Source organism: Vigna umbellata, chromosome 4 (assembly GCF_029865625.1).
Source record: "Vigna umbellata cultivar VRB3 chromosome 4, Vumbellata_1.0, whole genome shotgun sequence".
Taxonomy (NCBI): domain Eukaryota; kingdom Viridiplantae; phylum Streptophyta; class Magnoliopsida; order Fabales; family Fabaceae; genus Vigna; species Vigna umbellata.
In genome coordinates this window covers 24,489,803-24,516,303 of record NC_142168.1, presented here as the reverse complement: position 1 = coordinate 24,516,303, position 26,501 = coordinate 24,489,803, and the positions used below count along the sequence as shown (strand labels likewise).

Below are 26,501 nucleotides of genomic sequence, written 5' to 3'. Positions count from 1 at the left end.
ATTGCCAATGAGTTTCACCCTACCACACTCACAAGGTTAGTTTGTTCCATGCCTTGGATCATACTAGAAGCACCAAAGATTAAGACCTCCCACTACTCTCACCATATGTGTCAATCTTCTCTACTTGAGAATGAAAGACCATAAGTGTCAGAATAACCCCCAAGACTGAGATACTTGCAATCATTCTAGCAATACTTGAAAACTACACACATGAATTCCACCTTGGAACTCATTTCACAACTTTGAAATCATTTGAAACCATATTCATATATTCCTTCACTTTCACATTGCATAACACCATTTAGAAACATTAGTCATACTTTAAAAGATCATATACAACCAAACAAGTCACTGAAACACATCTAAAACACAAGTACATGAACCTATAGGGTGCCGCCCAAGCGCCCAGAAACTTGTGCTCAGCGCCAACAGAGAGTTAGTGCCTAGGCATTGGGAAGCTGGCGCTCAACGCCCTGGCCCATGGAATGGAGTGCTCAACGCCCATTTTGGGTGCTCATGCGTTATCAGAAAAACTTAACCCCTTTTAACTTGTTTTCCCCACTTACCCCACAGCTTCTAAAGATCCCTAGGACCCTCTAGACCCTAAGAAAACTCTGAAAACACTGTTGTAACTTAAATTGACACTTTAAAACCCAAATTCACTCCTATGAGCTACCCAAACTAAATTCTACACTTTCTAACCCCCGTATCAGTTTACAAACTGCATAAACAATTGTAAATACACCTGCTAGCACCCTCCAACATCTTAGAATACTCACAACCATTCTATTTCAAAATCTCACCATGTAAAACCTCAATTTGGACCAAAAACTCCCAAGAACTCACCCCAAGATGACACCAACTATTATACACCATATTTTTCTCTTTTCAACTCTTAAACAAGTCATAGTACAACTAATAACAGACCCTCAATGCCTCAAACCAGTTTACAAACCTACCTCACAATTTCACTACTAAAAACTCCATTTTTACACTAAAATACCCTAAAACTTAAACAAATCACTACCTCTTCATTCCATAACATATTTTAATCCATTAACACCTTTAACATGTCTTAAATTACTTCATAATAGTCTCAAGACAGTAGTTTCCTATCTCCATCCCCTATTATACAAAACTTACCCATCAAAACCTCACTTTTTAAGCTTCAAACCCAAGTAATTTGACCACTACTCACTCTAAACACTTGAATTGAGTTTCAAATACCAAAACAACTTTCTCACACTAAATCATAACAGCAAGAACATTGATAATACACCATACCAAACATCATACAATTATTTATCATCACTCTAAAAATACAATTAGCATTAACAACCACATAGCAATTTCACTTAATTCCTCTTATCATTCATAGAAATTCTAAATTAAAACCACAAATTTATACCTATAACAAAGTCTTTCTTCCCATACCTTAGAAAACTCCTTACAACTCTAAGAACTTTCAACCGTTGCTTCCACCGTAAGGAACTCCAGAAAAGCCTATAAATCACCAATTGATGATCAAAGATAAACCTTAGAACCTCAATTGTACCAAGAATCAAAGGAAAAAAGTTATTGACACATGCAAACAGATTTTCTTTGCATGATCATGAACCGAAAACACCAAGGTAAAATATCTAAACAAAGAACTGATCGGATAGAAATAGAGATAACTCAGTTATGATCTCCTAAAAACTTCCTAATCATCAAGTAATGAGACAATTTAAAAAATTCTATTTATATTATTCAATTATTTTAAAATAAAATAATCAATCTTATTATTTTAAAATACCTACCAACTCTAATAGTTTATTTTTTAGTTTCTTACAATTATACTCTAAATCTATTCAACATAATAACATAAATCTATTCAACATAATAATATGATAAAACTAAACAAAATTCATATGAATAAGTGAATGAATATAATTGATTTAAATAAATATTAATTGAACATATATAATATTGTTTCAAAAAATATACTTTTCATGAATATCTCACGTAATTTTATAATTATTCACACTTTAAATATAAAGAAAATATAGATACAGATTAAAATGTGAGTTGTACATATAATAATTGTTTATTACTTCTTTGCTAAAATAATGTTACTGTCGCTTCTTTTTGGTTTAGTAAACGAATAAGAAAAAAAATATATTTAATTTAAACATTTATTTAATCACACATTTTATATTAAAATATTGTAATGACACGCCTTCATTTTCATATTTTTACATAATAATAATATTCTCCAATTTGATCTCTATTTTCATTAAATTTATTCAATTCAATCTAATTAATATTATTTTTTTAAATTTGATTCCAATTTTTTTAATTTTACTTAATTTAGTTATCTTTTTAAAATTTTTTAAATAATTAACAAGATAATGAATAATATATGTTAAATGTCAGTTGATAATTTTTTTTCTTTTTTAAAATTTTTTTAGTTTAAAAAAAGTTCAAATGTCAAACTGCAATATATGTGGATATGATAATATCTTATATTCAATTTAGTTTTATATTTATTATTTTTATTTAATTTAGTTTAATTATTTTTTAATAGATTAATTTTGTCTATCTTTACATTGAAACCAAATTTAATTTTTATTAAATGTTATATTGATATTTTTATCAAATATTTTTTGTTTAGTTGGTTTAAAATTGTTAAAAAATGGTAAAGATGAGAATTAACACCATTGATTTAAAATTTTAAAAGATTAAAAATAACATAAAATATTAAAAAGAAAATTAACACATTTTATATATTAAAAGAAATGAGTGTAATTATTATTGTGATAAAAAACCAAAAAAAAATCTAAAAATATTTATTTGAGAATTTTATTTTATAATCGGTTATAATGTTATATGATATTTTTATTTAATAATTTATGTGACTTTAATCTCCTAAAATAAAAAATCATATTCATATAATATTCACTGTTTGTTAAGTATTTAAACTATGTTATAAAAACAAACTAAATTAAATAAAATTGATAAACAAAAGAAATATTAGATCTGAATTCAAGAAACAAAAAAAATATTTATTTGAGAATTTTATTTTATAATCGATTATAATGTTGTATGATATTTTTATTTAATAATTTATGTGACTTTAATCTCTTAAAATAAAATAAAAACCATATTCATATAATATTCACTGTATTTAAACTATGTTATAAAAACAAACTAAATTAAATAAAATTGATAAACAAAAAGAAATATTAAATCTGAATTGAAGAAACTAAAAATATAAGTATTTAAACCAATTAGAGTATTTGCCATAAGAAAGTAATAAACACTTACATCCAATAAATCTACCAAATATTATACATAAATCTAAATGCAATGCATAACTAACACATAAAGTTAACTTATTTTTAAATTATTTTAGAAATTTTATAAAAACAAGGAAAGACTTCAACAGGTTTTTATTTTAAAAAGTATTCTTAAAAAAATATATATTAATTTATAATTATTCTGAAGTTAAAATCAATTTTGAATAAGTAATCGATTTTAAAAGTCAATATCAAATCGATTTATAGATATCTAAACTATTTTTTAAAAATATAAATATACATTTTAAATTTAATATAATTATTTAAATTAAATATATAAAATGTATATTTCTTTTATGAAATATGAGTTTCATTCTAATCCAGTTTTTAGTTTTGATTGTATTTTTAAAAGTCATAATCATGTCTACCCTAAAAGGGAAGACAAGTATTTTAATAAATTTTTACCACACCCGAAATAGTATTTCTCTTAATAACTTTTTTTATCTGCTATTGATATATAATTTATTAATTTTATCCATATTAATGTAGCTCATTTTATTATTTTATTTTTTAAATCTTGTAATTATTTTTTAATTTAATTAACCAATTGTAACGTTTCAGATTATATAAAATTATATAATATAATAGTCCACATTTTAATATAATAGAACAGTTAGAAGTAGACTTGCAGATAAGTTGTTAAGATTACAGTCATCTAAAAGAAGACATAATTTAAAACTTTCTACATAACAGAGTATTTCAAAATGATATAACTTAACTAAGAAATCGTAAACAAACTAAGCTGCAGCATCATCACCATCTAGGGCCTGCTCTAGGGGTACCTCATCTACTTCTGCTCACATCCAAGTGGATGATCAATGCAAAAGAAAAGCACACACAATCAACACACAAACACAGAAGCAAGGGTGAGCTAAGTATAAAAAAATCATGTTATAACAATCACACAATATGCAATTAAAGACAGATATACTAGACTACACGAACATAACTTGTTGCACTTTGAACTTGACTCGTCCGGACTTAGAATGATTGTCGAGCTATGGCAGGTCATGCACTCGTGGTGGCTTCTACTGCTTTGCAAAGCCATTGCCAATGAGTTTCATCCTACCACACTCACGAGGTTAGTCTGTACCGCACCTTGTAGCATACTGGAAGCCTATAAGACTAAGACCTTCTGCTACTACTCACGACATGGTTCAGTCATCTCTACTTGAGAATGATTGACCACTGTAGTTTCAGGATAACCCCCAAGACTGAGCTTCCATGCAAATCATTCTAAAACACACCAAGGGCACCACCATGGATCATCTCCTTGAGGATCATGGAATTACGTCCAATAACCACACTTTGTTACATTCAACCACCAAACATGTCTCATACATTCACATACTTTCAATGTAATAACATTACCACAATCATACTATGCATTCCAATCATTCCACACACTTAATTCAACCAAAGCAAGAGCAAAAGAGAAATCCGGGCTCAGAGGATTCGTAGAGCGCATCCTACATGCAAGGCGAGACAGGAGAGTCTCGCACAGCGCACCCCAATTCGTTATGTGAATTAACTCGCTGAGGCTTCAAGCCTCAGGTCTCTCGTGCACCCAGGTCACTATGCGAGAGCTCAAACAGAGAGCACACCCCCAAACCTTTTCGCTTTGCGCCCAACTCGCCTTTCTAATTAAAATGGCAGTGGCTCCAGGCCAACACTAGTCGCATAGCGACAAGATTCGCTATGCGAATCACAAGGCAGAGAGCAACACCCTGTGGTCATTCCTACAACACACCAGCTCGCACGACGAATGACCCAGACAGTGAGCATTCTCTACAGGGACTCGCTATGCGAGACCATTCACATAGCGAGACTACATAATCTGCAGAACGCAAGTTCTGCAGAATTATGCACTCACACACCCCATTATCATTTCGAGACCATTTTACCAACTTCTAAGACCTCTAATTCATGATTTAGACCTAATTAAACTTGTCTAATTGATTATAAACGTTCCTACTTCAATTCTAAAGTGATTTAGACTCAATTTCTACTCTAGAACACCAAAATCAACAACTTAGTGACCTAAATTCAACTTTACCACTTGTAACTCGTTTTAGACCAGTTTGATGTTCCTAACAAGTCAAAATTGACCTATTTGAGCTACCCAAACAACCCAATTGCACTCGAGACCTCTAATGCCCAAAATCGCTATCTCACTTCCTCCAATTTGCCCCCAAAACACTATAGTTTCACTTAACCCCCTATCTAATAACCTTCATAACATCTCTACCTCACCAATGAACTCAATCACAACAATACATTTCCCCTAGATCAATTTACAACATCAATTCACAGTTCCACATTTTCTCATACAGATGCATACAAAACAAGGTCACTCTAAACACAAACTTGTTCATCAAACAACAAAATATTACGGATTTTAGCACATGCACTGTTCATACAAACCATAGAAAAAGTATCTAGCTCCCCTTACCTTGGAGTTGAACAACCCAGCTGACAACACCGCTTCCACAGTACCCTACTCGGTGAAGAACCTAAACAGTGTCATACAACCACCGAAATGGTGATGGAAACAACTCTTAGAGCTCAAAATTTAGTAGAGAACAAAAAAGGGAAAACACAAGACGCATGCAACCAACAAAGGTTGCATGTCCCAGTTCAAGAACAACGGAGAACTGGATAGAGCCACTTACCTGACTAAGACCCGAAACTGATCGGTCGATTTTGAAGGTTTCTACGTTGTGGATGCTTGGACACCACTTGACCGAAAATCAAATGGCTTACTGAAGAGATTTGGTAGAGAAAAGACAGAGAACTTGGAAGAACTTGAGTTCTAAAGAAAGATAGTAAAAGTAGGCTAATGAACCAAGTTTGTCCAAAATATATTTTATACTGAAATAAAGAATCTGGTTCTATTAGTTTGATATATACTAATTCACTTTTTTAAATCCCAAATTTTTAGGTTGTCACACCAATTATACTAAAATAATTTATTGTATGATTAATTTTTATAAACATATATTTTTAATATATTTGATAATATTTTTTATTGTATTATTATTACAAGAAAAAAAATAAGTAAACACTTACTACTAAGCCTAATGACACTCAAACCCAAAACATAGCATAATGATTGTTTAACTGCTACTTTTTTTAAGACAGATTCAACTACCACTAATACATTAAATAAGTGTTTTTCATTTATTAGCATTGACAAATTGACTTAACTTTTCTACACCCAATATACCTTAAAAAAAATTATATTCATAATGACAAATGGACTTAATGTCCGCTTATTACTTTAACCTAAATGAAAATGTCAAAATAAAATCCATGATGTTATAATTTTATTTATTTTTACATAATATTATAATTTTATTAAAGAGTAAGAGACCATTTAACTTTGACATTTGTGAGCTCGTAACCCGTGTTTGATTTATATTTTATTTATTTATTTATATTAATTTCATAAGATTTTATTTAGAAAAAAATCTATGTATTTCTTTATATGTATTTTTTTTTATATTTGGAAACAAATCTATACTAAACAGGTACTTAATAAAATATAAAGATAGAAGTAACTTTGATATATGTTTAATTATTTAGTTTATTAAAAAACAACTAGTTTATACAGAGAATTTTCAAGAAATCCAAAGAAATATGTTACTTCCCTAAGATAAAGTAATCGAACACTAAATTATAATATATACCATTAATACTTGCACTATACTATGAATATTTTTAAAATTTGACTAATTTATCGTGTTACTTTATTTATTTATTTACTACCATGTTAGTTTATACAATATATAGAAAAAATATCTATTTCACATATCTATTTTTTTTATAAATAAAAAATTTAAAATACAGGATTTACACTATAGTTACAAATTTCTAATAAATAATTTCTAAAATATAATTGATATTTTATTTTGATAATAAGCAAATGGAAAACAATATTTTTTAACCATTAAAAGTTTCATTTAAAAACATTAAATTTTAATTTAGAAGTAAAGATTTAAATTATATATAACAATTATATTAATATTGTTAAAAAAAAGTTAAAGTACTAATTTAATCTCTATTTTCATTCAGTTTTGATATTGTTTTATAAGATTTCAATTTTTGTCAATTTAATTATTTTTGCTAAATGTGATTTAAATAATTAACAGAAAATAAGCAGATATGTTACTTATCTATCCGTGTTTGTTTTAGTTTTTAATATATATATATATATATATATATATATATTTTAATAATTATAACGACTTATATATTATGGGTATTTTTCCAAAAATATCTGGAGTCTCCCCTTTTTGTTAGGGTCTTACTACTACAACCAAAAGAAAAATAATACTTTTATTTTAAGGAAAAAAAAGGATAATATCTTTTTATTCACTGATATGGTGTTTGTTTTCTTCAATTCACACTTTGGTGTGATGATAAAATAAAACAGAAGGTTCCGGTTTTGAATCTTCCTCCAATGGTGTCAGCAAAATGCAAAACCCAATCTTTTGTCTGAGTTTGAATTGTAGGTTTGGCTACCCTTTTGCCCTTTGCTTCCATTCTTCTTCATCCTAAATTCTGCAGCAATAGTATAATAGTACAAAGTTTACAGCGCACAACGACTAATGATAAATCTAGGAAGATCCGATGTCTCTTTTTCCCACACCGTGAGGACATATAAGTAAACCCATTAAATATAGTTTCCTCTTTAGAGTTCTGGGTAGTTCAATTCTTCATCCCATTGGGCGACTTTCCTTGTCCCCTTTCCTATGCAGAATTTTGTGATTTTGATCAATGATCACCTTTGAGTCATAATTTTTTTGATGTGTTTTGAGTCACTCTGCGTGTGAGATTTTTGTGAGTATACTGGATTCGGCATATTGTGTACTGAATTTCACCATCTTCTTGTGAAGTTCGTCTCTTGTTCTAGAGGATTCAATTCTTGGAGCTGGGAAATTATAGTTTTGGTTTATTGTCTCTAGTTACTTTGTTCGTCACTGTGGTTGTGTAAGTTAGCAATTGTGTATATCTACTGCTACAGTAAGTCAACACTAGATCCACGATTGTTTACTATCTGTTTGTATATTGAATTATTTTTTGTGCAAGATAGATATTGGCCCCTTCTGTGAGTTTTAGCTTCAGATTCCATTTTTTGTGTTCGTATTTGTCACTGTCAGAAATTCATTGCACTTGAGAGGAAACTTGTACAAAATCTCCATTTGTTTGTAGCTTACGCTGTAGGCATAATGTCATTCCTGTGTGGCCTTCCTCTTATTGAGTGTGTGTACTGTCTGGCTTGTGCTCGTTGGGCTTGGAAAAGATGTCTTCATTCTGCTGGCCATGACAGTGAGAATTGGGGCTTTGCCACAGTAGAAGAATTTGAGCCCATACCACGCCTTTGTCGCTATATTTTAGCTGTGTATGAAGAAGATCTTCGCCAACCCCTTTGGGCGCCTCCTGGTGGCTATGGAATTAGCCCTGATTTTTTACTTCTCAAAAAGACATATGAAGATACATGTGGAAGGGCACCACCCTATGTTCTGTATCTCGATCACGAGCATGAGGATATAGTTCTTGCCATCAGGGGTCTAAATTTGGCAAAGGAGAGTGATTATGCGGTTCTATTGGACAATAGATTGGGGAAGAGAAAGTTTGATGGGGGGTATGTTCACAACGGGTTGTTGAAAGCTGCTGGTTGGGTTTTGGATGCAGAATGTGAAATTTTGAAGGATTTGGTGGAAAAGCATCCAAATTACACGCTGACTTTTGTTGGACATTCCCTTGGATCTGGTGTGGCAGCTATGCTGACAATGCTGGTGGTGCAGAATAGGCATAGACTGGGAAATATTGATCGGAAGAGGGTCAGGTGTTATGCCATTGCTCCTGCTAGGTGCATGTCACTGAATTTAGCAGTCAGATATGCAGATGTCATCAACTCTGTTGTACTGCAGGCAAGTTTTCGTTTAATTTTGTTTCTGTTTATTTGGTTGATTAAGTGTAGAATGCTGTGTCAACAAATCTTGAACAGATAAATCATATATAAAATAATTGGGACTGGATTGCTAATAACAAATTATCAGTCTTTGAGATTACAATGTAACCGATTCTATAAACCAAGCTCTTTGTGGATGTTTATAGAAGGCAGTTGATTTTACAATCACATTTTTTGATGTGTTTGTAACAGTTCTGACCTTGTGTATAGAAAGATAACATTCTGCAAGGAGTAGTGAATTTTGAATGTGATGAATTTATTTTCGGATGACTACAGATTTATAATACTTACAAACAAGTTAAAGGGGTGAAAAAAGAATAGAGAGTCCAAATCCAATAACTTCTAACTAGGATCCATAGCTTTGTTGCTAGTTTATCTAAGGTTCAGGGCTACAGATTTCTGTACATAAAATTTTATGTTACTTGAATGATGGCTTACACATTCAGGTTTCATAGTTTAAGCATTCTATTAACTTCATGTGAAGTAAGGTTACAGTCTTATTGATGTCTCGGTATGTTGAAAACAATTATATCCATAGTAAAAAAAATATCTGGAGAGCTTTCTTGAGTGTTATTCTGCTCGACACAGGTCAAATATCTGGATAAAAACTTTTACAAGGTCAAATCATTTACTATCTGAATTAGTAGATGATTTATTTTTATTAGTAGTATATTGCTTAAACTTCCAATGTATGTAATGATGCATTACAAATCCTGTCTTTCTTCATGCATCATTATACTTGATGCCATGATTGATGAATCTGGTATTTTGAAGTTGACCAGTCTTTACCTTTGATCAGGACGACTTCTTACCAAGAACAGCCACCCCATTGGAAGATATATTCAAGTCTCTTTTCTGGTATGTCTTAGGACTTGTGTAATTATGCCATTTTTGTTATCAATACTCTGAGAAAGTAGATTTAGACTTAACCCTACAAAATCAACTTGCATGAGGTTTCCACCCACTTATATTTTATAATTTGAGGTTTCCACCCACTTATATTTTATAATTTGGTCACCAATGTGAGATCTCCACGATACTCTTTCCTATCGAGGATTGAATGTTTTTAGTGTGACACTAACTATCTGTGGCTGATCCAATTGTATCTTGATAAAATACGACACAACAAACTTGCTAGGATGCCATATAAGAAAGTGGATTTAGGCCTAAATCAATTCTATAAAATTATTTTGTAAAAAATAAGATTTGTACCTATTTATATACTATAATTTAACCATATCACTAGTTGATGTTTTAACATACTAAAATCTATGCAACATGTTCAATTCTCTTTGCATCCCCACTTCAAATTTTGAAACAAATTAAACCACCCCCCCTGCCCCCCAAAAAAAAGAGAAAAAAAATGCCTTAATTTACATAGGCTACCCCTTAGAAAAAGTTCCAGCTTGGAATAGACTTTGTCGATAACTGGCATACCATGCAAAGGTCCAACAATTACTGAAACAAATATTTGAGTATTTGTTCATGGTGAGATAAGTTTACTTGTAATAATTTATTTTTCTGTTTCTGGCAGTTTGCCATGCCTACTGTGCTTGAGGTGCATGAGGGATACATGCATTCCAGAAGAGAAGATGATCAAAGATCCAAGAAGACTCTATGCACCCGGTCGCCTTTATCACATTGTTGAGAGGAAGCCTTTTAAGTATGGCTAAGAAAAAAGAAGAGTTCATGCCTTATGCTGAATTCTATCTCTCTTTTTGGAAGTCTCATTTTTTACATACTTGTCCGACATGTGTTTCTTATAGTTTCTTGCAGAATAAAATATGTTAACAAAGATCGTGCCAAAAGTATTTATACTGCCTTCTCATTTGGTCTTACCTGAACTTCTAAACATTTTATGCAGAATGGGAAGGTTTCCCCCAGTAGTGAGAACAGCAGTGCCGGTAGACGGAAGGTTTGAGCATATAGTCCTTTCCTGTAATGCCACATCTGATCATGCCATCATTTGGATTGAGAAAGAAGCCCAAAGGGCTCTGGATGTAAGTGTAATTGTTTATTGGGATAAATAAATTTTTATTTTTTGCGTCTCTTCTTTGTGATAACCATAATTAATTGTGGCTGTGAATGTAATATGGTTCTCTTTTCTAGGACCTGTTTTTCCAGTGCCCTTCAAATTTAAAATATGCTAACATTACACATAAACTAGAGATACGAAAAATCTAGTCCATACCAGTTGGTTGTACTTGAGTTTGTGTTATGATCTATGTAGCCTATATCATGGACAATTCTCATATTACAAGTTAATTTTATGGGAATTTTTTCCAGTAAAGCTCATGTTAGATATTATGTATCTTGACATCTCAGCTAGATTGAAACCTCTAAGTACATCTATCATTTGCCATCAATTTTTTAGAATTAAGTTAAACTATAAACCCAAATTTTAAGAATATGATTGGAATTCATGTTGTTGGATTATGACGAAACTGTAAGTTGATAGTAATAACAACCTGTACACTTAACTCCCTCTCAGACGCAGTAGCAAGAATTAAGCAAATATCGTTTACTTGTTTTTCTCCATTGACTAATATCAACACACTCTTCTATTGAAAGAATTCATGTTGGTTTCATTAAATATGTAGGTGCCATAAAACTGGCAGGACCCACATGAACAAAACTCGGTCTTTACTTGAAGATTTTGATGAACAAAACTTAACCTTTTACCCTATGGTTTATGTCAACTGCAGTTGATGCTGGAGAAGGTTGAACCAATGGAAGCCCCTGCCAAGCAAAAAATGGAGCGTCAGGAAACCCTAACAAGACACAATGTTGAATATAAAGCAGCATTACATAGGGCCAAAACATTAGATGTTCCACATGCTTACACACCACCATCAGAGTATGGCACTTTTGATGAAGATGGAGATGCCAGTTCAACAAGATCTCAGGGTGAGTCTTCTAATAAAAGTTCTATGGATGAAAGCTGGGATGCTTTGATTGAGCGTCATTTGGACAAGGATGAACATGGCCACACTGTGCTCAAGAAACAATGATCAAGTCCTTCCACAAGACTTCAGAATATGCTTTATTTAGTGTAAAAAAGTAAAATTCCTTCATTCTTGAGCTTCACTAGGGGAATAATAAATATTTTAGGTGTTAATGGGATCCAGGATTCCAGTGTACTTAGAATTTGAAGTTGAGATTCATAAAGCTGATAGTTACATGAATTCATGGAACATTCTTAGTCTTGTAAATTCAAATTTTGAAAGAGAAACAAATTTAATTATTTTATGTTTCTTTTCAATATTATGAATATGTGGTTTTTTGTTAATTAATCTTGAGAAGAGAAATTTAAAATAATTAGTAATAAGGGTGAAATATTATTTAAAAAATTTAACAATGTGAATTGAATTAATTGCTTACTTTTATTTTTTATGTGGTTATGTTAAAAGTAATATTAAAGAAGAGAGAAGTATATAACTTGCAACTCAAAAAAAATTATTATTAATTTGTACATAAATTAATTTTAATTTATAAATACTTGAACTTCAATTTTTTCATATTTTTTTCAAAATAAATTATATAAAAAAAACTCTTCCAATTAAACTTTTAAAAGAGTTTAGGTCTTCATTCAATTTATTATTTTTTAAGAACATAATGAACATGTATTAAATACCACTTGGACCATTGGTTGAAAAACTAATGTTTAGGAAAATATTATCAAAAGAATTATATTTATTTTTACCACCTATAAAACAATTTAAAATTTAGACAAAATTGAAAGGGCTAAAAAAACATACATTTCAACTACTATAACTAAATTAGTAATTTATTAATGGTGGGAAGCCACTTATGCATCAATTTATTCCTACTTTAAACAACAATTTGAAATGTAGACACAAGTTGGAAGGGGAAAAAAGTTACATTTAAACTACTAGAACTAAATGGGTAATTTAATAACCAATTTTATAAGAACTATTTTATATGTTACAAAAATAATTATGTATGTGAGATTTTATTAATTTTAATTTTTTTTTCTCATAAAAAAAAGATATACTAAGGATGTTGTATTGAAGACTTATTTATATTCATGTTTATATATACGAAAATATTAAGCGAAGTAAAGTAATTTTTTTTATAAATGAGAGGGAGACAACATAAAACAAAGAGAGTAATGGAAGTGTGAAATTAGGTGAAGAATAACAGAAAAGAAAAGCAAACTGTGAAGAGAAGCAAATTCACGATGAACCGCATCATGTCTCATCAGTGTCAATTGGAAATTTTTAATTACACATTATCGATGCACACAGAAATCGCGTTTGCATAAGCACTTTTTTTTATTGTTTTTATTTCCGATTTCATTTCTCAACGCTTCTTCCTATTTACCGATCTCAATGGCTTCTGTCTCCTTTCTTCTCACCCTGCTCGTGTTCTTCATAATTGGCACTTCTCTTTCAAACAGGTAAATTTCTCAAATACCCCGTCTCTATCTTTTTGACCGTTTTTGCTGTGGTTTTGTTACAACCAAGTGCTTTTAAAATTATTTCTACTTTTCGGATTTGTTCCTCGTTCAATTCAATTAAATCTTGCTTGTAATGTATCAGTTACGTTCTTTAATTTGATTATATTATTGTGTATGAGAAATCTCCAAAAATCTCAATTTTGTGAATAATTGGGTGTGGCCTATCCCCCAAAGAGTTCAACTTTACAAATAGTTTAGATCAACAAAAATCGTGATGTATGGTTGAAGAATAATCATACCCCTTAGAGTATAGAGTTCGATTTCCAGGTGTGTGAGCAAAATATATCGTTCAGAGAAATTATCTCCTTTTACTCATTATCTTGAGTTGTTAGTCTCTAGCTAGGTCATCCAAAAAAAGTTTATATCAGAAACAAAGTAAAATAAAGCAACAGTTTTGTTGTTGTCTGTAAAAATTCAAAAGGAAAGAAGACATTTTCTCAAATAACCGGCCTTTATGTTTTTGTTGGCATTTGTTTTCCCATTGTGGACTTATTTTTGAAAGTTACATAACCATTGCAAGGATTTAATTCCCATTATTCATGACTGATGTAGTATTTGATTATTTACTCTAATCAGAATGTTTATGTTGTTCACATTGTTAATTTGCATAAGCAGTAGGAAGGAATTAAGGGACAAGGAGAAAGCTGCATTACAGATGTTAGAGGGCTCAGTTCATTATTCCAACAGTATTAACCCATCACGTGTTGTCCAAATCTCTTGGCAACCAAGGTCAGGTACTTTCTAGAACTTTCCCTTATATCATCAGTGATTGTGTTACTGCTTAAGATATGCAAATTTTCTATTATATATTTTTTTTAGTTGTTTGCTTGTTTGCTAGCCTCTTTTTATTTTAATTTTTCAAACTCTGATGTATTGTTGCCACTCTTGCTGTAGGGTTTTTCTATACAAAGGTTTTTTGTCTGATAAAGAGTGTGACTACCTTATTTCTGTGGTAAGATGTGTTTCTGTTTGAGATTGTTTTTTTGTGTGTCTAGTACTTGGGCTAATTTTTAATTTTAACCAAGTGTTTTTTTGTTTTTTTTTTCTCAGGCATATGAAGAAAAATCCTCAGGGAATGGTGGAACTTCCTTGGTGATGGAAGTGAGTTTGAATTTTTTTCCGTACCAAGTAGTACAAACTAGCATTTAGCAAAATTAGGTTCTGTTCGTAGTTCATTTATATTTGAACTTTCTTGGTTTAAGACCTAATTGTGTTTCTAAATATTGTTACTACTACTTAGCCTCCCACAATAAAAGCCTTTCCCTTTATTATTTTTATTGTTATTATTATTTTTCTAAATTAGTTTGATTTAATTGAATACCAAAAGCTTTTTGACCAAGTGATCCCAAGTCTGATATGTTATTGCATTACTTTGTTCTTGCAAATTTTCCTGTTAGTTTATAGCCTTCGGAACTCAATCAATCAAACATGTATTGAATTATGTTTCACCACAATAATGTCTCTATTTTACCTTTTTCTCAAAAAGAAGAATATCAGTTTCGGGTAAAATCCTATAAACTCTTTCTCAGCAAGAGTTTATTGTGAAATTGAGGAAAAAACTAAACATATCTTTTAGAGTGCATCTATTCCTATACAGTTCAAGGTTCTATTTGCTCACAGTTCTGCTGATTGTAACTGTTACTTTAAAAGTTCAAAAAGGTATTCGTATTGGTATAAAAGAATTGTGAGCATTTTACGTATCACTGATACTGAACTAGAAAGCTTGGAGCCATTTTTAATTTTTTTCCCATTATAAGGAGATTAACGAATGCATTCGTTTAAAGCTTGTTGCTTGACCTGAACAGTTTATTACTATATCGACATGGCGTTCTGGACATCGTCATGACTTGTGATGATGTTTTACATTGTGTTAGGATGATATTCTTGCAAGGATTGAAGAAAGGCTTTCAATTTGGACTTTCCTTCCTAAAGGTAGCTATTGGTCAGTTCAGGCCATTATTGTCACATTATGACACCCAGACTAATATATTATTGTCTTGCTTGTTGATAATCTTTTCCACCAGAGAACAGCAAGCCTTTGCAAGTCATGCAATATGGGTCGGAGCAGAATGATCGAACCTTAGATTATTTTACAAACAAAACCAATTTGGAATCGAGTGGACCTTTAATGGCAACGGTTGTTTTATATCTCTCAGACTCTACTAAAGGGGGTCAAATTCTCTTTCCTGAATCAGTGGTAAGGCCATTTGGGTTTTTCTTCAATGTGCTGTTCACTTTTTACCTCTTTCTGAATATGTCTTCACCATTTAATCATGTCAAATTATTCTCAGCCAAGGAGTAGCAGTTGGTCAAGTTGCAGTAACAGTAATAAGACCATCCAACCAGTAAAAGGGAATGCAATTCTGTTTTTCTCTCTTCACCCAAGTGCTTCTCCTGACAAGAGTAGTTTTCATTCTAGATGCCCTGTGCTTGAAGGGAACATGTGGTCTGCAATTAAATACTTCTATGCGAAACCAATTAGAAGAGGCAAGGTCTCAGCCATATCAGAAGACGATGAATGTACTGATCAAGATGAGAGCTGTCCTGCATGGGCAGCCATGGGAGAATGTCAAAGAAACCCTGTCTTCATGGTTGGATCTCCTGATTATTATGGTACGTGTAGGAAAAGTTGTAATGCATGCCTGATCACAAGTTGATTTTTACACTTTCTGTTGGTATAAATATTCCCTTCAAGTTCTTTACCCCTTCTTATTGCTGTAGAGAAATACATGTGGAATTGTCAAGTTTTTTTCTTAAAATTTTGTCATGTTCTTATGAGTTGCGCACCGAAAGGTGCTCAAAACACTGTATAGGAAATTGGGACTTTGACAGGGTTTGGATTTCAATTTTGATGTATTTTTTTTAAAATACGATTGAGTGTGGAGGTATATTGATAAAAAAAAAATAGACTCAATAAGTTATTATTGTTTAATGATTTGGTAATGTATGATTATCTTCTAATATGTGCTTATAAAATTTAGATTGCATTCATACCATTTGTGACATGAAAGCTATTCGGTTTAACTTCTGACGGATAATTCTTGTCGAGTTCATGAATAATAATTATTACATTATTTTACAACATAAGAAACTAAGTATCATAATAATTTCGAAAACTATACAAAATAAAATGTTAGTTTAAATAATTTGATATTTAATTTCAATTTTTTTAGTCGAGTTCTTACTTTTATTATATTAATTTCGAAAACTATACAAAAAAGGTTTGTTAACGCGCGTACGCCTGTTTTTCAGTTGGTACATTTTAGCAATGTGTATCGGGTTTTAGTAGACAAAATATCCTTACATATCATGGATTCTAAGTTTTAAGGCTAAGGGTATTTTAATAATTTTCATTCTCAAAATTAAAAAAAAAAAAACCTCCAATATTCAGATCTTTCAATCTTTCAATCCTCTCAACTCTTTCTTTTTCGTCTCTCACTCCAATATTTTCTCTGTCATCCCTGCTGTAGCCCTAATTGAAAAAACCAAAAACACTTGCCGTTAAACAATTTCTCTTTGTAAAGAGTTGAGTCATTGCCGTATTCACCTTCAGGCAAATGTTCATTCAAGATCTCTTCAATTTTACCATCTCCACTAACCTCTCTAATTTCATCATCTGCATATGTTGAATCATCATCTCTAAAAAAACCCTCCAGGCCAATTACCAATTCCTTATGCTTGTGAAAATTAGATAAAATTATATACAATAAAAATTATAAAATGAAAACTCATTATAAAATATTTTTTTGTAAGAAATGGTTTAACAACGAGTGTTTCTGATTTTTCCCAGGTCAATTACCAATTCCTTTAATGTCATTATGCTTGTGAAAATTAGACAAAATTAGATAAGACAAAAATTATAAAATAAAAACTCATTATAAAATCATTTTTTGTAAGAAATTGTTTAACAACGAGTATTTCTGATTTTTTCCAAATCAATTACGAATTCCTTTATGCTTGTGAAAATTAGATAAGACAAAAATTATAAAATGAAAACTTATTATAAAATCATTCTTTGTAAGATTGTTTAACTGCTAGTGTTTCTGATTTTTTTCACCATGACAGATAAAATGTTGGAGTGAGAGAGATGAAAGAGAAAGGGTTGAGAGAAATGATGGAAGTGAGCAATGGTTTCGGGTACGCGCGTTAGCAAACTCATATATATATATATATATATATGGACTCAACATGATTCAGTGAGTCAGTCAATGTTGAAACAGAGGAGATCTGAACGACATAAGTTTAAAATACAATCAAAGGAGAAAACCTTACGTCTGAGTTACAACCATCGAAACAAAGAATCAAGGACCAAAACACACTTAAGAGGCTCCGACGAGACGACCGATAGTGACGTGGTGTCACTCCGACCCGGGAAGGTGGCGCGTGAGGAACACACCGAAAACTGACCGGAGAGAAGCCGTGTGCCAGCGTGTGCGGAGGCTTATGGGAGAGGATCACTAGGGTTGAGTTACACTCCTCGAGGTGCACCTAACCCTTGTCTCCGTCGAAGAAAAGGACAACGACGGTGGTGGCAAACATCAGTCAAATGTGGCATGTATGGCGACGCGTGGATGAGAACTAGCCCGCGACATTAACAGAGTTGGTCGTCGCTCGAGGAGGCAATCTATATCCATTGGTCGCCATACGAAACTATGATGGTGGTCGACGACAGAAGATGGCCGACGATGGACTCCTACGATGGATAGTAGAAAAATAGTTGAAAGATATTGTAGATAAATGATGGAGAGATGCACTGCTTATTTAAATCTAGGACACATGTTGAAAGACAACTTTTAGGGTCGTCGGTGGCTACGGTGGCCGCTGGCGAACAACAAAGGTTAGAAGAACTTAGACAACTGGCTCTGATACCATGTTGAGATTGAAATTGTAAAATATTTCTAGAGGGCTTTAGAGATCCTTCTCACTATCATTTTATATATAATAAAAATACAAGAGTACATGAAATACTAAGAGACTACACTAGACCCCTAGGTGCAGAACTAGGTACAACTTATAAATGATATAACATACTACACCCTGCCTAGACTTAATGATTATACATAGATATAATTATTCTAACATTTTTAAAAGAACAAAAACTAAGATAAAGAAGGAGTTGTCATGAACTACAAGGCACCAAAAGAGGAAAACTTACTTATTCTTCTTTCTTTTAAGTCCAAGCCATGTTATGTCCCACATTGCTTGTACTTTCAAGAGAAAAATAATATATAAGCTTCTTACAACTCAAACTAGAACAAAAGATAAAACCAAGAGAAAGAAACAACCTATACTACTAAAGGTAGAAATACAAGCCCAATGAAACCTATACTACTCTTTTTGAATAAAGGAATAAAGAAGCCATGAGATCAGATGATTCTCTTTGGTCATACTTCTTGTAATTCTTTTATTGTCTTCATGTTTGCCCTATCTATGATCACAATAGTTACTCTCAACCTTCGATTCGAACCAATCTATCTTTATTTTCGGCTTGGGCCAATTCATCTTGGTCTTTAGTCCTAATTAACTAAAAATTTATATTGAAAATATATATTAGAAATTTAGATTTTCCATATTTAAAAATTTAGATTAAAATAATGAATATCCAATAAAAATATTATAAAAGATTGACCAAATTTAAATTTAATAAAATGAATTTTATATAGAGTGAATATTTTAAAAAATAAATTTTAAATGAAATGGATTGAATCAAAAGTATATAATATTGATATAAATGATTTTTTTTCCTCACTTAGATGTGATTATATTGAACAAATGAAGAAAGGACAAGAGTAAAAAATGCTTAAATAATTGGGCAAAGAAGTCAATTGATGAAACAAACAAGTTAGTTGTTGAAACAAACTAGACCACTTCCAGGTTAAACCTCACGATAAGGAAAAGAGGTAACTTAGTCAGAAATAGCATAACTAATTTTAGGCTTAAGGATTTTGATTGGTCTAATTCTAGACTTAAGGATTTTGATTGGTGAAAAGCTTAGTACATAACCTTTTTGGGTGATAAATGGAAGGGGAAAAAATGCTGCTGAATTTGGTATTTCATTATCATGAATTTGAAATTCTCTCTTTGAATTAGTTTTAAGAAATAAGATAGATTCATTAATTGTATTGTGTGAGAAATAATGTCAGCTTAGACTAAGAATGTTATTCAAAATCAGAAGTGTGAAAACTCAAACTAATTTAGGTAAGTCTTTTTCTTTTATAAGATGAAAAATAAAATAATAACTTATTAGTAAACAAAAATCATTGAATACATTCTTATATGATAGTTTTTCAATCCTATTGATCCGCAAGGAAACCCTTAATTTTTTTATCTTAATAAATTAAGTTATTATTATTATTATTATTAATTTCAGGAAAATGTTAGTGCATGGAAAATGTTTGACACATGCTTAAACTCTAAATTTTAACAATATCAAATAACTAAAATTAATATCCTTAAAATACCATTTTGAATAAATGTATTTACAAATATTAACTAATATTAAAAAATTAGGCACATATTATACTACGTCACGTAAACATGAACATTCAATTCGAAATAGTTTCATATTATATTTACATTTTTTTTAATTTATGCTCTCTTTATAAGTATTATTACATCATAATTATTATTTTAAAAAAAGGAAATAAAAATAAAATATATCAAACTAAGTTTTTTAATACAAAATTGTTCATTTTAAAATATAATTAATCATTTCATTGAATTTTAGGTCATTACACCAATACATTTTATATATTATAAAAAATCAATAACTTTATCTGCTTATATATTTTAAAAAAATATAATAAAACACATAATTTAAGCAAAGATTAGTCATATGTTATTTTTAAAAAAAATTCTTATTTTTAATATCAACTCAAAACGCACAGCTTAAGAGCTTACTTGGTTACTACTACTAGAGAACGTGCTGGAGAAGATTTGTAATCTTGTAAATAGAAAAAAAAGTCTTTATCTGAGGAGCCTTAGTAAGAGAGAGAGAGGGAGAAATATTTTTGAAATATCTATTGTAAATTTCAACGGCTACTTCCTATTCTGCTTCTATCTCTTCTATATTTATTCTCTTCTCTCTCCATTCCAAATCAAAATACTTTCTTCCCTCTTTCAATTTCTAGTATTTTCTGTTTCTTAGATTCTACTGCTTTGGCTTCAATGGTTTCAAAGCAACTCGATCGCGTGGGTGGTAAGGTTCGGGTTATCGCTAGGATCCGTGGGTTTTCGGGTCCTGAGGCTAATTTGGAGCCTGACACTTCAAGGACTGTGGATTGGATTTCAGTGAATGGCGAAAATTTGGATGATGTTTCCATCTCCTTCAGAGACCATCCCAGGTACGTTTTAGGGTTTGAGTTGTGCCGTTTCTGTTTTTGTGAATTTTATTGATGGATGAGAACTGTAGTGAAAAGATGTTATTGAATTCCAAGTTTTTGAGGACATCTTGAAATATGTAATGTTTGGGTGATTATAGTTTTCATCAGTCATGACATAGTAATACATTTTCTAAATCTTTTGAAGGGTTTTGTGGTTACTGAATTGTCTGATATTTGGATAATTAGAATTTTGTTAACCATGGCTGAATATGTACCTAAATGTTGAAGGTTTGTGGTACTTCAATTTTGTAATGCTTGGATTTTGGAGAATTGGGTTTTTCCCAAATCATAATAGTGAAACAAGAATACACCTCTTGAATCTTAGTATGAATTAATTTTTTTTATTGATACCCTGGAGTCAGAAGGTTCCTCATTAGTTGAAGGTTTGGGACCAAGACAAAACTATACCGTTCTACTCTTGAGGGTTTGTGATTTTTCAGGTGTTTGATGTTTGGGAAATTAGAGTTTTAATGAATCATAGCTGAATAGTACTCCTTTCCCAAAACCTTGCTAATGCAGTCTTATCCTCACGTGCCCTTACATATGCAAAGAGACCTTTTCCGGATTTGAACTCAACTCCTAATCGCCAAGATGCTACTTACCATTGTGCTCTTGAGTGTTTTTGGTTCTTAAGTTGTATGATGTTTGAGCATTTAGAGTTTTCATGAGCCATAGCTACATAGTACACTTCGCCAAAATCTCAAGGGTCTTTGATTCTTGAATTGTGATGCCACAAAATTGGAGCTTGAGTTATAGCTGAATAATATACAATGCAAAGGCAAAGGTTAGGTTGACAGGAGTAAGACTAGGTATCATCTCTAATAATTGTAGATTTGTTTTTACTCTTCAAACATGTAAGTTTTCCCTTCCTTGTAAACAGTGGGGCTTCATTTCCTCTTCCTAAATTTTGTTGTTAAAAACTTTAGCTAAATATGCGGCCCAAAAATCTTGAAGTTTAGTGGTTCTTGAATTGTGTAATGTTTGGAGGAATAGAATTTTCATGATTCATACATCTTTTAAATATTAAGCTTAGGATGAAGAATAAAAAATATAAACAGTATTTACAATCTGGAAATCTGTGGTCTCTTGGGTCTTGCAAGTTGAATTGTCTTGTCTTTATTTTCTTTTCCTTTTTTTCCAAATTATTATGAATAATTTTTTTGTTAGATTGATTTGATGAACATGAGATCATTGTACTCATTTGAATTAATTTCTGTTGAGTAGTCGTTATTTGGTGGACTATTGCTATAAGGAAGATGAAGACAGTGAAATGATATATTCAAGGGAGGTAAAGCCTTTTGTGTCTGCAGCTTTTGAAGGTCATAACAGCACTGTTATTGCACATGGAGCTAGGGGTAGTGGAAAGACCCACATAATTCAGGTTTGACTTACTTAGTCATTGAGCTTGTTTTCTTTTTTATGAATTTTGTACTTTTATTGTGCTAACAATTACTCCTTTGTCATTTAAGGGCTCTGCTGAGAGGCCGGGTTTGGCAGTGCTTGCTATTGCTGAGTTTCTTCCAATTGCTGAGAAAAATGGGAAATCCATAAGTGTTTCTTTCTATGAGGTTGATCATCAGGAACGGGCCATGGATTTATTAAATCCAGAGAAGCCGCCAATCTTGGTTTTTGAAGATCGTGGTAGAAATCAGTTTAAAGGATTGAGTCAGGTAGAAATCTATTTGACTATTTCTGCTGTTTCACTTTCCTAGTCTAGCAGAGAGAAAATTTCTAAAGATGAATTGTAGACAAGTTATACGAGACTTTGCGTCATGTTTTCATCTGCAGGTTCCTGTGAAATCAGTTAGTGAATTTCAGAATTTGTACTCCACTGCATGTTTGAGCTTGAAGGGAGCTCCCAAAAAAGGTGGTCAAAGAAGTCATATGGGATTGATTGTGAATGTCGTTTCCCGGAATGAAAGTGTAGGAAGTACTGTCAGCAAAATGAATTTTGTTGACTTAGCAGGTTATAATTTTTGTTGTGAAAGATGCCAAATAATCTTTTATTTTTCTTTTCTGGTTTCTTGAAAACATATTTAAAATTTGACTGACAATATTACCCTGTTATCAGGGTATGAAGATACCAGAAAGAAAAGTAGTGATGGCTCCTGCCTAACTGAGATTAACAAAATTAACAAGTCAATATATGCATTATTGAATATTTGCCATGCTTTGAGTACAAATGAAAGTCATATTCCCTACCGGGAAAGCAAGCTTACGCGCATACTGCAGGATTCTTTGAGGGGAACTAGCAGAATTTTACTGGTTTCATGCTTGGTAATTGTGACTGATTTTGAGTTTAAAATTTATTTTCTCATTCCTTGTAAGTAATTTTCTAATTAATTTTTCTTTTTCTGTATTTTGAACTTAGAACCCATCATTTTGCCAAGACACTATTTACATGGTAAGCTTGGCTTCAAGGTCATGTCATCGGATTCATCATCAGACATTCTTAGATTCCACCAAGAAAAGTATAAGTTCAGCAAATATGAGACAGATACCTAAAAGTGTTTCTGGGACAGCAAAGAAATTTCATGGTTCTTCTAAACTAACGAAAGGAAGGTTTGTACTAAGGTTATGTACATATTTTATGAAGTTTGGTATTTTGTACTTTTATCAAATTACTGATATTGACTTTGTCTTATTAAAGGAAATTGTTTGATGAAGCTAGTCATTCCACACCTAAGGTTGAGAAGGTAACTTTATTCCTTTCTATTTACTATTTCCTCTTTATCTTTTCAAGACGACATGGAAGAGCAAGTATGTAGTCGGGATAAATATATTGTGTCCGACACGATTTGAAATTAAACTTGGAAGTCATAATAATCGATTATTTTTCACCAAAACTCTTGCTAGAAATATTTTAGTTGTAAGGAATTAAAAACTAAATTTATTAGAACTTCAATTATCCGATCATAAATGGTTTTGATACAAGTAAGTTCATTCTTATCACATAAGAGTTCGACCATTGAAAAGGTAAAGATTAAAATTTTTTTACTTACTGGTAAATTAAGTCATTTTTGAAGTGAAAAAAAAAAACAATTGTATAACTGTTCATTTGTATGAGCTATATGAGGTGTTACCAATAAAAAGTTGTATTTTCTTTTTGCAGGAAATGGTTACTAAAGCATCAAAGCCTTTGATGGTAATGTAATACATCTGTCATATTTTGCATACTGTTGACTAACAGATTAGGAAGCTCAGTGCATGATTTGTGTCTAACACAGGATAACTCATTACCTGAGACTGGAAATCATGACAACTCTGGAGTGGAAACGATAGTGAATAATTTAGCATTGACAAATGTTTCATTTCCGAAGGATGACTTATTTGCAAAAGCTAGTCAGGACATGAAACTTTATCCCCCTTTGGAAAATGTAATGATATGAACACATAGAACTGAAATATGTTTAGATTTTCTTTCAACCAATAAAATTTGTACAGTTAGTGATGATATGTGTTCTCTACTGTACAGGGTGATTCGTCCTTGAACGCTAGCAGTGAAGTGGAAATCAATTCCCTAGCAGCTAAGGTAATTTTTTAAATGCTATCACGTCTCCTTTTTCAGTCGGACATTCTTAAAATATTCTGAAACCTTTCTGGTACTTGAAAAGTTAATTTTATATTTAATATTTTTCTTCTTTGTCTGGTCACATAGGATGTTTTAGTGGATGGAGATGAAGGTAAAAAGGAGAATACCCCTTGTATCAATCATTCCTCTGAATCAATGTCAATAATAGTTCACGAAGGTAGAGCAGTTGATACATACACAAAGTGGTAAATGTTTTTACTAGAAGTATGATACATGTCTATATTAACTTTCAATTTCCGTCTTTTGTCATTTCAAGGTCATAATTCACCACCCATTAGTTCACAGTTGCGCGATCTTTCCAATAGTCTTAAAATGCTATGCTCTTCAACTTCATCATGCTTGCAAAATTCAGAAAAACAGCCCATTCCAGCTATAGAACCAAAAACTCCTATAATTCAACAGAACATGAGCCAATGGGATGAAATGAATGGCAAAAGTCCTTGGGAGACATTCAGCATGCGGGGCTCTGGGATGAAGGTTTGATATATTGTTAAATGGCTGTATTTTATGTAATGTTTTTCAGTTATAAATATAATTTACTTATTTTGAGTACAGAGTTCCATCGTTCAAGAATATCTTAGATTTTTGAACACGGCTGACAAGTAAGTTTCTGCTGTTTATATGTACTTTTTTTTTTATAATTGAGAATCTCACTGATTTACTTTTTTTTTTCTTTTTAATATACTTGAATACAAATAGGGAAGAATTGAAAAGATTAAAGGTCAGTAATGTTTCACCTTTCATCAAAACCTTTTGCTGATCTTGTATTATAACTAGTTAATTTTTGTTCTTACAGGGAATTGGAGACAAAAGAGCTAACTTTATACTTGAACTTCGAGAAGAATCTCCAGAACCTTTCAAAAGTGTATGTCTTTAAAAGATAAATTCATAAATTTTTATATTGTTTGCTAAGGGTACATATCTAACAATTTCTGTTGGAAACCAATTTTTTGAAATAGCTAAACGATTTAAAGGACATTGGGCTTTCTGCAAAGCAGGTAACATACTCCCTAAGCATTTGTCAATACTTACAAGTTTATTTTTTATTGATTAGGATGGTTAATGTAAAAGAATATCAACAATCATTATAAATGTGTTTTCTTACACAGATTAAGGGAATGATGAAGAAGGAAGTTGGAGAGCTTTTCAGTGAATTATAAATGCATTATTTTGCAAGCGATTATGTAACCAAAGGATAACTTGTATTGGTAACTAAAGTTGCCCTTTATTTGTAAATCATGAGATGTCTAGACAGATATTTGAATGTAGTGATTGATGATTTTAAAATCAAAAAATTATAAATTTTTTTAAGAAAATATCATGCAAATAATTTTTTTTCCATGCTTGTAATCAAAATTAAATCATAGTTTCAAGTAAAATAATAAATTATTCTAATAATTTCCCAAAATACCAAGCAATGTAATCAGGCATGATGTTAATATAAAAGTTGGTGCATTCTACATTTTCAACCTATTTATTTTTTAGGTAAAAATTGCAAAGGGTTTCGATGAAGTTTTTAAAAAAATATAATTGTTTTCAAAAAAATATCTACTCTTTTTCTTTTCTCTTTATTATTTACTCTTAAACATTATGTGTTGTAATAAATATTAGACTTTAGATAGTATTTTTAAGAAGAATGAGTTTTGTAACATCCCAAAAATACAGTCTAAAACTATATAATAGAATATTCACATTTAATAATATCCAGATCAATCTTACACTAAAGTAGAGT

General features: G+C 31.3%; 3 protein-coding genes across 3 annotated transcripts; all 3 read left to right on the top strand.

Moving 5' to 3' along the window:
* Positions 1–7,735: 7,735 nt before the first annotated feature.
* LOC124831640 (alpha/beta-Hydrolases superfamily protein) lies at positions 7,736–12,564 on the top strand. Its single transcript, XM_047305696.2, has 5 exons — positions 7,736–9,274; positions 10,115–10,173; positions 10,850–10,978; positions 11,180–11,315; positions 12,021–12,564. The coding sequence occupies exons 1-5, from the start codon at positions 8,570–8,572 to the stop codon at positions 12,324–12,326; spliced, it is 1,335 nt and encodes a 444-aa protein (XP_047161652.1). The 5' UTR covers positions 7,736–8,569; the 3' UTR covers positions 12,327–12,564.
* An 873-nt stretch (positions 12,565–13,437) lies between these two features.
* On the top strand, positions 13,438–16,758 carry LOC124831641 (Oxoglutarate/iron-dependent oxygenase). Its single transcript, XM_047305697.2, has 7 exons — positions 13,438–13,735; positions 14,411–14,524; positions 14,690–14,747; positions 14,846–14,896; positions 15,670–15,727; positions 15,820–15,992; positions 16,087–16,758. The coding sequence occupies exons 1-7, from the start codon at positions 13,668–13,670 to the stop codon at positions 16,450–16,452; spliced, it is 888 nt and encodes a 295-aa protein (XP_047161653.1). The 5' UTR covers positions 13,438–13,667; the 3' UTR covers positions 16,453–16,758.
* A 4,010-nt stretch (positions 16,759–20,768) lies between these two features.
* On the top strand, positions 20,769–26,082 carry LOC124831643 (ATP binding microtubule motor family protein). Its single transcript, XM_047305698.2, has 17 exons — positions 20,769–21,138; positions 22,402–22,558; positions 22,647–22,847; positions 22,966–23,143; positions 23,249–23,454; positions 23,549–23,739; positions 23,828–23,873; positions 24,290–24,322; positions 24,405–24,554; positions 24,653–24,709; positions 24,836–24,926; positions 25,026–25,246; positions 25,325–25,371; positions 25,469–25,490; positions 25,566–25,634; positions 25,729–25,767; positions 25,879–26,082. Exons 1-17 carry the CDS (start codon positions 20,963–20,965, stop codon positions 25,927–25,929), a joined length of 1,935 nt encoding a protein of 644 aa, XP_047161654.1. The 5' UTR covers positions 20,769–20,962; the 3' UTR covers positions 25,930–26,082.
* Positions 26,083–26,501: the final 419 nt, after the last annotated feature.

Bases quoted from the DNA above. Each gene is read 5' to 3' on its own strand.
- LOC124831640 (XM_047305696.2), top strand. From the start codon at position 8,570: ATGTCATTCCTGTGTGGCCTTCCTCTTATTGAGTGTGTGTACTGTCTG. The intron at 10,174-10,849 runs GTATGTCTTAGG...TGTTTCTGGCAG, and splicing joins ATATTCAAGTCTCTTTTCTG to TTTGCCATGCCTACTGTGCT. The intron at 10,979-11,179 runs GTATGGCTAAGA...CATTTTATGCAG, and splicing joins GTTGAGAGGAAGCCTTTTAA to AATGGGAAGGTTTCCCCCAG.
- LOC124831641 (XM_047305697.2), top strand. From the start codon at position 13,668: ATGGCTTCTGTCTCCTTTCTTCTCACCCTGCTCGTGTTCTTCATAATT. The intron at 14,525-14,689 runs GTCAGGTACTTT...CTCTTGCTGTAG, and splicing joins CAAATCTCTTGGCAACCAAG to GGTTTTTCTATACAAAGGTT. The intron at 14,897-15,669 runs GTGAGTTTGAAT...ACATTGTGTTAG, and splicing joins GAACTTCCTTGGTGATGGAA to GATGATATTCTTGCAAGGAT.
- LOC124831643 (XM_047305698.2), top strand. From the start codon at position 20,963: ATGGTTTCAAAGCAACTCGATCGCGTGGGTGGTAAGGTTCGGGTTATC. The intron at 22,559-22,646 runs GTTTGACTTACT...TTGTCATTTAAG, and splicing joins GAAAGACCCACATAATTCAG to GGCTCTGCTGAGAGGCCGGG. The intron at 23,144-23,248 runs GTTATAATTTTT...CCCTGTTATCAG, and splicing joins GAATTTTGTTGACTTAGCAG to GGTATGAAGATACCAGAAAG.